The following is a 12,369-nucleotide window of genomic DNA, read 5'->3' on the forward strand; positions in this document are numbered from 1 at the left end:
GGTCCGTCCCCGGAAATCTGATCCTGTCTCTGGGATTGGTCCTAACGCTAGCTTCGCCGGGCAGCAGATGCGGAATGTGATTGGCAGGGCGGACGAGCGGCCGTGCAGGATTGGTGCGGACGGCGTCGCGGTGCATTGTGGGAGGGGAAGCTGCGGCGGCGCGGAGTGAGGGGCTCATGGCGGCCATAGGTGTTCATTTGGGTTGCACCTGCGCCTCCGTGGCCGTGTATAAGGTGGGCCGCGCTGAGGGGGGAGGTGAGAGGTTGAGTGGTCTTCCTCCGGGCCAACCGTTGGGGGGGGGGGCCCGAGCCATCTCCAGAGCTGCTGGGGGGGGGCGCCGCGCCGGGGCCACTGTGGACAGGATCCGTGTGGCCGCGGTGCGTATGCGGCACAGTCAGCGGCTCGGGCTGTTAAGGGCCGGGATGACTAGCCGCTGGACAGCCCAGCGAGGGACGTAACGGATTTCTCCTTCCTCCCTTGGTGTCTTTGTGGGACCCACGTTACACGGGGGCACCTGGGTGCAGTTCTCTGGCCTGGACCAGGCCGCACGGGGCACCTCACTTTGGCCTCACAATGTTCCAAAAAGCAGTTGTGGCGTCAGTCAGTTGCTGTTAGCAGCAGAGCTGTTCAGGGAAGGCATTTAACTGTTAACACTCAAGGAAAAGATTTTGGAGTCATTGTAGATAGTTCTCTGAAAACATCCACTCAATATGCAGCAACAGGCAAAAAAAGAAAAACAAAAACAATGTTGGGAATCATTGAGAGGGTTAGATAATAAGACAAAAATATCATATTGCTTCTATGTAAATCAATGGTATGCTCACATCTTGAATACTGTGGTTGACCCATGTGAAAAATGATATACTATAGGTATTGGCAACCTTTGGCACATGGCCCATCAGGGTGAGCATCCTGGAGGGCCGGGCCAGTTTGTTTACCTGCTGCATCCACAGGTTCGGCTGATCATGGTTTCCACTGGCTGCGGTTCGCCGTACCAGGCCAATGGGGGTTGCGGGAAGTGGCGCAGGCCAAGGGATGTGTTAACTGCCGCTTCCTGCTGCACCCATTGGCCTAGAGGGGTGAATCGTGGCCACTGAGAGCAACAATCTGCTGAATCTGTGGATGCAGCAGGTAAACAAACTGGCCCAGCCTGCCAGGGTGCTTACCCTGGTGCACTGCGTGCTAAAGGTTGCCAATCCCTGATATATTGGAATTCAAAAAGGTTCAGAAAGGGGTAACGAAAATGATTAGGTGTATGGAATGGCTGCCATATGAGGAGAAATTAATAAGACTGGGATTTTTCAGCTTAGAAAAGATGACTGGGGGCAGGGAATATGATTGAGGTCTATATAATCATGACTGGTGTGAAGAAAGTAAATAAGTGTTACTTACGCCTCATAACACAAGAACTAGATATCACCAAATGAAATTAATAGGCAGCAGTTTTAAAACAAACAAAAGGAAATATTTTTTCACACAATGCACAGTCAGTCTGTGGAACTCTGCCAGAGGATGTTGTGAAGGCAAAGACTATAACAGGGTTCAAAAAAGAACTTCATAAGTTCATGGACGATAGGTCCATCAATGGTTATTAGCCAGGATAGGCAGGGATAGTGTCCTTTAGCCTCTGTTTGCCAGAAGCTGAGAATGGGCAACAGGGGATGAATCACTTGATGATTACTTGTTCTATTAATGCCCTCTGGGGCACCTGGCATTGGCCACTGTCGGAAGACAGGATACTGGGCTAGATGGACCTTTGGTCTGACCTAATATGGCCGTTCGTTCTTACATTCCCAATAGAGTATCTTGCTCTGCAGGATGGAATGATGAAATGCTAAACTCACTCATAGAGCACAGGTTTTTAATTGGCACCGTTGGCTGTGTTTAGTAATAAACGTTGATGCTACATATTTCATTGCTAAGGTAGGTATGTTCGTATTTCACTGAATGACTTCTCTCTACCTTTGGATGGTATATTTTGTTTTTAGGATGGCCGTGCAGATGTGGTTGCCAATGATGCAGGTGATAGAGTCACGCCAGCTGTTGTTGCTTACTCAAAAAATGAAGAGGTAATTTTTTTTTCTCACTGTAGCAGTTTTCAGCAAAGAGGAATGTCCATTTTTTATTTCATAATTTCTTTTCCATTTTGCAGGTTGTTGGTTTGGCAGCAAAACAAAGTAGAGTGAGAAATATTGCAAATACAGTAGTGAAAGTAAAGCAGATTCTTGGGAGAAGGTAAGTGAATAGATACGAAAGAAAATATTTCATTTGAGGAGTGTGTGTGTGTATATTACAAATTGGGGATGTAAATAGCAAATACTTATTTAACTCATATCTGTTCACAAGTCTTCTCACTAAAGCTGGTCGGCTAATGATATATATATATATAATTTTAAGATCTAAAGGTTAATCAATTTAATAATCTGGCATTGATAAGAGAAGTCACTACATCCCAAAAAATGTCTTTGGTAGTTTCCTTTCTTTAATGAACTGTGGAATAAGAAGTTAGAGACTTTAAATATTCTTTGCCTGCATTTCTTTGCAGAATCAAACTAGAATAAGACGTTGCCAATAGGTAATCCTCACACTTAATAACTTGCCCAAAATAATGGTGAGTTTGGCCTGTCAACTGTAGTGAGGGCTCTTATTGCCAAGACTTCTGTATTTGTATGTAGAAAACGTTACAAAGGTTAAAATATGCTGCAGTGCATTTACTGAATTATTACCTTGAATTTAAAGTAAAGTACAAGTAAATCCAGAAATTAACAGAACATCTTGTGAACTACAGTGAACACAAGAATCATTCATCACTGCAAAATATCAAAGTTCTACTTTATTTGGTTTTAGTCCTGCCTAATAAAATACCCAACCGTGTAATCAGAGAGGTAACAAATAAGTCAACAAGAGAGATTTATAACAAATTAAAAACAAATTAAAATTCTTTATGGCAGGTTGAATGAGAGAATTTACCTGTGTATAGTCTGATTTTTATTTTATTTTCCTTCTGGTGTAGAATTTTAACATTTAAGCTTTCACTCATCTTTTAGAATAAGTTAATCAGCTTGTAACTGCTGTGATTATTTATAATTGATATAACAAAAATTATATTGAAATATGGTCTTGAAATAAAAATCATGTTGAATGCAGAAGATACTGTTAATTGTTCAGATTATATTTTTTATCCATGAGGGTAGCATTAAGTAAATATGAAGTTATAGATATTTTTCCAGGGTGCACTTTCTTTTCTTTTTTTAAAATGTAATTTAGGCTTTGTCTGCGCGCCGCACCTTTTAGCGACAGCTGTGCTGCTAAAAGGTGCACAGTGTGGCTGAGCAAAGCGCTCTTGATGACAGAGCACTGTTCACACCGGTGCTTTTCGTCGGTAAAACTTTTGTCGTTCGGGGGTGTTGTGTGTTGTTGTTTTTTTAAACACCCCTGAATGACAAAAGTTTTGCCGACAAAGTTCCAGTGTAGATAAAACCTTAGAAAAGTTGCCCCTCTTTCTTGGGTTTTTCCATGACAAGGGTGGAGCCCCAGATCTGCTGTTTATTAATAGTAATTGCAACAGGAATTTTGACTAAAATAAATAAAATACACGTGGACCACATAGACTGAGTGTCATAAGCTGAAAAAATAAACAGCTAAACAGGCAGAACCACACATCCAATGCCACCTGTAAAACTATCACTCTTAATTTGCTTTGACAGCCCTGGTGACCCACAAGCTGAGAAATATATTGCAGAAAGCAAATGTCCAGTAAGTATGATCCAATTTCTTTTTTCTCCCTAGAGTGAAAAAATTTGCATTGATTCCATCATTTATTTTAGTATCATAAACACCTCATTACAGTGTCTTAGTGATCAGACCCATGTGGCACAATCTGAAGCTCTACAGGACACCATGTGTGATAGAAGCTTCTTTTTTAACGAGAGAGCTTTTGCTATATTCTGCTTCAAACCCTCTATTTGTCTCTCTCTTGTGGAGTTAGAGCCATCCATTATATGTGGGTTCTCCCTTGGTAATATTTCTGACGGAGAACTCCAGAGAGGTTGACTCTTTAATGCAGTCAAAGAGAATAGTTACTATCTTTTAAAAACATTTTAAATAAATGCAGAAAATGCTCAGCATAGGAAGCATGAAATTAAAAATGTTTATTACATAAGCAACCACATTACTGAATCTTAAGACCACATTATCCTTGCTACTAGAAAGCTTTGTTGCACAGAAAATTTAAAATAAAACTTTATTAAATCAAGATACTGGCCTGAGCTCTATCTCAGGAGCTCACAGGCATTGGAGAGTCTGAGTAACAGATCAATGATCGACTGCCCTGTATCGAGCCCTTGCCTCACCTCCTTCCTCTCATAGGAGTGACAGCCAGGTTGTGTTAATCCTTGACCGCCCATCTTGATAAATTCATGTAAATTGGGGCAAAAATGAGATAATATGAGGGTCTCAAAGTCCTCCCTGTATGCCTGGGAGAAATTGTGTCTTAGGCAAACCTTCCCCAACATTTCCATGATATTTAAGGTCCAGATCCTTAAGGGTTTTTGCCGTTGTGTTTAAATGTTATGTGCCATGGGCCTGGATAATGTAAGACATCTTTATGAGCCCCTCCCTGGTCAAATCTGTTGGGGAGCCTTCATACCATTTGAGCTAAATACAAACATGAAAATGTTTCCCTGGTCTAGTTTTCTTTTCTGGGAATGGAAACCAAATTAGACATAAACATTAATTTTCATTACAAACAAAATGAGTTTTACCATTTCACGTGCACATATGTTGACTTTATTCCTAGGTCACTGAGAAGAATGGAAAACTCCAGTATGAAATAGATAACAAACTAGTTTGCCCAGAAGAAGTTGCAAAACTCATATTCAGTAAAATGAAAGGTAAATAGGGAGTAAAACTTTAAAAGTTATCAACACCTTCGCTATAGTAAGTCACCTTTTTAAAATAGTAATATTTTAATCAACATGTTCTGCCTCTGTTTGTAAACAGAAACTGCTCAGTCTGCTTTGGGTTCCGATGCCAATGATGTGGTTATTACTGTACCATTTGAGTTTGGAGAGAACCAGAAACATGCCCTTGGGTAAGAAGAATGACTTCTCTTTTCACTTAGATGCAGGAGGATTGCTGATGGGTAGGACCCTACCAAATTCATGGTCTGTTTTGGTCAGTGTTGTGGTCCTAGGATTTTAAAAACCGTAAATGTCATGATTACAGCTATTTAAATCTGAAATTTCACGGTGTTGTATTTGTAGGGCTCCTGACCCAAAAGGGATATGGGGGCGGAGGGGGTATCATAAGGTTCACACACACAAGCTTCACATTGGGTCAGGACCCCCCATTTGAGAAATGCTGGTCTCCCTCATGAAATGTGTATAGCATAGGGTAAAAGCACACAAAAGACCAGATTTCATGGAGGGAGACCAGATTTCTTGTTCCTTGATGCGTTTTTCATGGATGAGAATTTGGTAAGGCCCTACTGATGGGATATGGAGACTTCCATATCTGGACCCCAGTCCTGTAACTGATAGTGCATGGGCAGGTCGCTGTGCATCTATGGAGCCTTCACAGGTGTAGCAGTCTGATCGTCTACTAACAATTACAGGATTGTATGCATGCATCCGACGAAGTGAGTATTCACCCACGAAAGCTCATGCTCCAATACATTTGTTAGTCTATAAGGTGCCACAGAACTCTTTGCTTCTTTTACAGATCCAGACTAACATGGCTACCCCTCTGATAGTTACAGGATTGGAACCCCAGTTTGTTGGTTCAAATTTGGTAATTCGAATTTGGTTATTACCCACTGGTAATAACCAGGGGTAGCATCCTGGCCATGTTGAAGATAGTGGGAGTTTTGCTACTGACTTCAATAGAAAAGACTTCACTCCAGAGGTTTTATCACCTGGTGACTGTTGTGTTCCACTTGAAATGCAAATGACATTGGTGCTGTTCCTCTTTAAGTTTTTACATCATAAATCTGAGCATCACAATTGGCACCAAATAGCACCTTTATGGGCTATCTTACCAGGGAGGTTAGATGCTGTATGAGTATGGAGACTGAACTCTTATCCCACCATGCTAGGTTTGAGGCACGCTGGCAGGACAATACAGGACCACTTGCTGTACCACTGTTTATTCTTGTAGGGGTTCTCTCTCCAGGGCTGTCACTCCTTTTTATATTACACAAGTACAAGTCATTTAAAAAAAACTAAGTATTTTACTATAAGTCGAAATGCTCCAGCTTTTAGATTTTAAAAAAAATCAGATGCCAGATATCTATTAAAAATCCCTTTGGACAGTAAGCATTGTGAGTCTTAAACCAGAGAATGGTTTTTAAGAGTCATTGAGCAAAGCGCTTCTGAGGTTTTAGTGTTACTCAGAACATTTCGAACTCGCCGGTTAATCTGAGAGAAGCTAAATTAATTCAGTGGCTATTACAAGATGCATATTGGAGTGTGTCAAAATGACTTAGAACTGTACTTCTGTTTCAAGCATAAAGGTAATAGATTTTTACCTGGAAGAGATGAATTGTAGGAGTTTCAGAGACATTGAATTTTCAAGAGATTGATTTTTTTTTTTTTTTGAAGCAATCAAGGTGATTTGGATCAGATATAAAACCAAACTTTCCTGCTATATCAGTGCTCAGAACAGTTGATGGGGATTTTTTCTGGAATGTTATCCGTTAGATTTGTTCTTAAAGTTAAATCTTCTGCTGTCAAATAAAACAGCCAATTTCACTTTGTTATATTTTGGGTCAGAGACTCTAATGCATTACAGTACATTTTTCCTTGACACTTCATATATACAATTAAGGCAGGGGACGCAGTAACAATTTTTATTATAGACAGGACTTTTAATAGTGTTCCTTGACTAGGCCAAAACCTTGAAAATATCATATTGTATCCGGGTAACATGGCTCTGTGGTATATGTGCACTGATGAGGCCTCACTAATATGTACCATTACAGTAAGTGAAATGCAGACCTTTAGCTGTGGTGTGTCTTATCACAGGCAAGCAGCTGGAGCAGCTGGATTTAATGTTCTGAGATTAATTCATGAGCCATCTGCAGCTCTCTTGGCATATGGAATTGGACAAGATTCACCCACTGGGAAAAGGTAAAATGCTTTGATCTTATTTCGTGTGTGCTTTTTAAAATAGATTTAACTGTGGTTACTTGAAAACTGGAGGTTTGATAAACAATAGTGATGTAATTATTAAGGCTTTATTATGACTATAAAAATGGGGAGATGTCCTGGTATTGTCATAACAATAAATGCAAAAATCATAACTTTGCTAGGAAATGTCCAGGGTACACAATATTATAGTTAACATTAAAGTTTGTCATTGGAATTTGAAAAGTTTTTATAGCCTTCATTTTCAATACAGATTTGTTTTAAATTACTTACATGACTTTGAACTGCTAACCATAATTAAAAACCCATCCTGTGCTACAGTGGATATGGAGAAAAATATGTACAAAAATTAAGTCTTGCTCAGTAGTGAGCTGTGGTTGGATTGACAAAAGACCGTGCCTACTTAACTTGAAAATAAAAACCAAAATGTAAGTCAGTTTGTTATGGAAGTCATGGCAATAGTAAACATATTACTGTTCTATCCAAATTTTAAGTTAATATATGTAACTTCTATTACATGAGTGTTTAAGTGTTGGACAAAATTAAAAAGTTGAGATCTGCCTAGGCGTCCATTTTCTAGCCTGCTGTAAGTATAACTAGGGCTCGTAACTGCAAGTAAATGTTAGTTCCAAGTTATGCTCTGTTTAGTCTTAGGTGACTTGCTACTTGTAAGCATGCTATCAACTATTCTATTTCTTGGAAGAATATTGTAAAATAATAGCCATAGATATGATAGACGTATATATTTCAGTACTTCCAATCAAATGTTATTGACAAGCAATTTAAAAAACTTAATTTATATTGTGTGTATGTGTTTAGTTAGAAAAAATGAGTATGAGGAAATGGATATATTTTACTGATCTAGTTTTCAGATGTTTTTGTTGTTTTGTTTTGTTTTTAACCTGGCAGCAATGTGTTGGTTTTTAAGCTTGGAGGAACATCGCTCTCTGTGACAGTTATAGAAGTAAATAGTGGAATATATCGTGTTCTTGCCACAAACACAGATGATAGTATAGGTGGTGTCTGTTTCACAGAAGCCTTAGCACAACATTTAGCTTCTGAATTTCAGAGGTAAGTGCTGAATACTTTACAGCTACAGAAAAACATACATTGCTATTAATGTTAGGACTACTTTTTTTAAAATTCTCTGCAATGCCCCATTGTTGAAATAAGCTGTGCTGGAAGGGATGTTGCTCGTTACTCTGAGACAATACTAAATCAGTGTGCACCATGCTTCTGGATGTGCCATCTTCTAGATAAGATGTAAAACCAATGTTCTCACCAATTATGGTCTTCAAGGTTGTAAATTAAACTCTTCAGGGCAGGGACTGTCATTTGCTGTTTGTGAGGTGCCTTGCATGGTAGGAACCTCCACCCGGTTAGAGACTTACTAGGTCAGGGTGTTCTCAAATTTTTACTGGGTGACCCCTTCACTAGCACGGTCTCTTATCAAAGTGCACACTCCCTTATATTTAAAAACACTTTTTAATATATATACCTGTTATAATGCTGAAGGCAAAGTGCGGTATGGGGTGGGGCTCACAGCTCAGGACCCTCCACTGTAATAACCTTGCGATCCCCCTGAGGGGTCCGATGCCAGTGTTGAGAAACCCTGTTCAAGGTGCTCCACCATATAAATATTGGCTAATAATCCCATGCACTTCAGCAAAAGTAGGATAGGGTGAATTCTAAGTTTCAGAATGGTAACATTCATTTGCTGATCAAATGGGGTGCAGTGGTGCTGTAAGCTTTTTTTTTTTTTACAAGCTGTCTCATTCCAGCTCTGGGCTGTTGGAGTGTTTTGTTTTGGTTTTAAATAATGGCAGCTTGTATTAAGAAGCTGGTGAAACAATTGCTATATATTGTTCCTAATCGTTTAGTCAAGTTTATAGAATGCTTTGAGATCTTTTGGATGAGGTTGTCACAACTTCTGTTTAATGTTTTTCTGTTTCTTGAAACAACCCTGATGATTGAACTTTAAATTGATTAGCTTCAGGCATCTTTTTCCCATATTACATTCATTTAGGTTAGGAGATTGTTCTGAGGAGAGACTGATGAAATCTGTACTTGTTAAAACACTAATTCCTGGCTTTCCCCAAATAGCACTATAGAATGTGTCCTTTGCTTGAATTTGAAGCAGACATTTTGCTTTGTACATGTTGAATGTCATTCAGTGTGGCATTACAAGAATAATTTACTGAAGAATGGGGAAAGGAGCCACTTTAATACTATCCTCTTGAAAGCATTAATGTCTAACGTATTTTGTCTAAAACAGTTTCTCAGTCACCCTAAAGACTTCTTTCTAATACAGATCTTATAAACATGATATAAGAGGAAATTCCAGAGCTATGATGAAGCTAATGAACAGCGCTGATGTTGCAAAGCACTCTTTGTCAACTTTGGGAAGTTCAAACTGTTTTGTAGACTCATTATATGATGGTCTGGATTTTGATTGTAATGTGTCCAGGTAAGAGTGATCCTTTTGAAATTACTTTTGATATTTTTATTAGGATTGATTTCTAGGATTATATTTCAATTTTGATTTTGTTTTTTGGGTGTGTGTGTGGGGGGGGGGAATTGAATTTCGGTGGCGGTGGAGTACTGAAGATGAAAACTGGGTTTTTGATCGCGCATTCCTGCAATATCTAGAAGTCTTTGCTTATGTGAATAATTCCGTTGGCTTTAGTGTCAGATGAGTAAAGGCTGCAAGAATTGGGCTCCGAGGACTAAGGAAGGCTTCTAGCATTGCATTGCAGGTTCCGACTGTTGACTTTTGAAAAGGTCCCCCAGAATTTAGGTATACGTTTGGGAGCAGAATTTCACCTTTATTCCTTGTGCACTATTTTCCAGACATTTTCTTGAAGGATGACTAGCCCTAATATAGCATAATGACATAGCATCTGACTTTATTGAAGACGGGGCTTGAAAACTTTACCAGAGACCTGCTGGCCAGAGCTAGATAGCAAAGAAAAGTGTATAGGGAGCCCTGATTAGTGAGAGGTGTAGGGAGCTGGGATTTGTACCAAGTGTTCCGTTCCAAGACCCTGCACAGAGTAAGTTCTTTCCCTTTTGCTGAAAGGGGCAGAAACTTTCTCTCCCTTCACCCCTCCTCAGTTCTCTGGTGTGAGAATGGACTGCTTATACTACTCTACCCCTCCCTGGAGGCTTGCTTTTTTTTTTTTTATTATTTTGGAGGCAGATTGTCCTCCTCTGTGAATTCTGCTACTGCTCATTGCTTTCCCAGTTGGCAGTAGAAACAGAATAAAATAGGATGCTTGACAGTTTCTTAACTGAATAGCAGCAGTTCCATTTTGCTGCTGCAGCCTGGTATAAAAACAAATTTAAAAACAAAACCAAAAAAACCCTACCACAGTAGCAGAGACGAAGGAGCAGTCCATCTGCAGATTTAAGAAAAAACAGTTTGGATTGCTCTAGTTAAGCATTATGGACTAATATTTTGTTTTAATGAAAGTGATTCATTGTATACCTTTCAACCACGTAGAACTTCCCCGGTCACCCTTGGCTAGCAGTATTCTCAAGCCCTGATTAAAGGTAGTAAAACATATTCGGGTCCACAGTCTACTTGCTTGTGAACATAAAGCAAGAGGTTGACAGTTAATTCTTAAGAACTCTTCTAACTTTTATCTGCAGAGGTGAAACAATGAGTGTTTCAGTGCATCTTCAGATTAAAAATCAAAATTAGATTCAATTTTTCCACTTTGTCTCACCACCTTGTTGCACCCCACAACTTGCATATGGAGACTGTTTGTTTTCTGTGGACCATCTGGGGTATGTCTTTATAGGAGGAAAAACTGACCTGTAATTCTCTACTGGTGTACTGCCACTGATGGAGTTCATAGAATGCAGGCACTTTCTCCACCACATTATCTCATCAGGATTAATGTGTATTGGAGAAACTTTGAGTGGGACAAAACCAGGTTTTTTTGTATGTCTAAACTGCTGCATTTTTTTCGGCTGTTCTTCACAAAAATAAAATTGAATCCACAGCTTTCTTGGTATATTTGTGAAGCCATAATACTTCTGAGACTCTTTCACACCAGTACATGGCTCCTGCGTTACTTAATCCTACCAGTTCATGGCTATGGAAACAGAGTATGTGGTGGAAAATATCTTTCTCTTCCATTTTAAGTGCTGATTCTTCCAACGGGTGAGAGATTGTATTTGTTGTTTACGTAGCATTTTCTCTCTCTTTGTTAAACAGGGCCAGATTTGAACTGATTTGTTCTCCACTTTTTAATAAATGTGTAGAAGCAATTAAAAAACTCTTGCAACAAGTTGGATTTATAGCAGATGACATTAACAAGGTAACAATCTTTATTCTCAGGATGTTTATGAACTCATTTGGAAGAATACCTGGGGAATATATTAACAAGGAATTAGCCAATAGCTATTAATTTCTGGAGCTCAAAGTATATCGTATGTGAAGCATTTTCTGGCTGCTAAATGTCATGATAGTTAAAGGTACACTTTACCCTCTGCGTGTGTGTAGCTCTTGTTACTGCTGAGGGGTGTTGTGTTCACATTAAGGGAAGAATCTATCACACCAAGACTTTGGGTTTATAAAAATTAAGGGATGCCTAAAGCCTTATGGTTTAACTGTCCTTTTCATCTATGTAGCACATTGATAACAAATCCTTGATCAGTTCAAGGAAACTAAAATCAGTTTTATGATTTTTTTTTAAAGTTGTGTTTTATATGCCTAAGCTGGGATAGGTACTGTACTAACCTTATCTAAAATGTTGTCTGTCAAAAATCTTCTATACTTGGAGATTTATTATAACTAGTGATTTCATAGGTTTATTTTAGGTTTTTAAACATTCTTAAAACTTAAACCATGTACATCATATAACTGAGGGCTAAAAGTCTGTTCCAACACCTACTGAAGTCTGTGGAATTTTACATTTGTCTTCATCAGGAATTAGATTGTGCTCTGAATCTGTGAGAGGGGCTTTTTCGCATGTTTTTAAAGGAACTCCTGAGTTCTAGCTCATCTCTGAAATTTACTTTTTGATTGAGTAAATCACTTAACCTCTGCCTCACTGGCCCATTAAATTGGGTTGATATTTACCCAAATCACAAATATATGAGCTGTTTAGCTAGAGTTAAAAGTGCCTTAAAGATGGAGAGTTATGTAAAGTACATATGTATGTATGTATGTATGTATGTATGTAAAGTATGTAGTAGTTGTTAAAAAAAAAAAAAA

The 12,369-nt window shown here is 39.0% G+C and overlaps 1 protein-coding gene across 2 annotated transcripts in view; it reads left to right on the plus strand.

The window, feature by feature from the left end:
- Positions 1-135: 135 nt before the first annotated feature.
- Positions 136-12,369, plus strand: part of HSPA14 (heat shock protein family A (Hsp70) member 14) — a 31,284-nt gene continuing 19,050 nt past the window's right edge. Inside the window, exons 1-10 of one of the 2 annotated variants that reach the window (XR_012655616.1) lie at positions 136-233; positions 1,989-2,069; positions 2,153-2,235; positions 3,708-3,756; positions 4,799-4,892; positions 5,002-5,092; positions 7,023-7,127; positions 8,055-8,216; positions 9,457-9,612; positions 11,368-11,721. Coding sequence is in view for 1 of the 2 variants with exons in the window: in XM_032799976.2 (XP_032655867.2) it covers positions 177-233; positions 1,989-2,069; positions 2,153-2,235; positions 3,708-3,756; positions 4,799-4,892; positions 5,002-5,092; positions 7,023-7,127; positions 8,055-8,216; positions 9,457-9,612; positions 11,368-11,470 (981 nt within the window). In the remaining variant the exon portion in view is untranslated. The remainder of the gene's footprint in view (positions 234-1,988; positions 2,070-2,152; positions 2,236-3,707; positions 3,757-4,798; positions 4,893-5,001; positions 5,093-7,022; positions 7,128-8,054; positions 8,217-9,456; positions 9,613-11,367; positions 11,722-12,369) is intronic. The other variant, XM_032799976.2, reaches the window with a different exon arrangement.

The sequence above is a fragment of the Chelonoidis abingdonii genome, chromosome 1 (assembly GCF_003597395.2).
Source record: "Chelonoidis abingdonii isolate Lonesome George chromosome 1, CheloAbing_2.0, whole genome shotgun sequence".
Taxonomy (NCBI): Eukaryota; Metazoa; Chordata; order Testudines; family Testudinidae; genus Chelonoidis; species Chelonoidis abingdonii.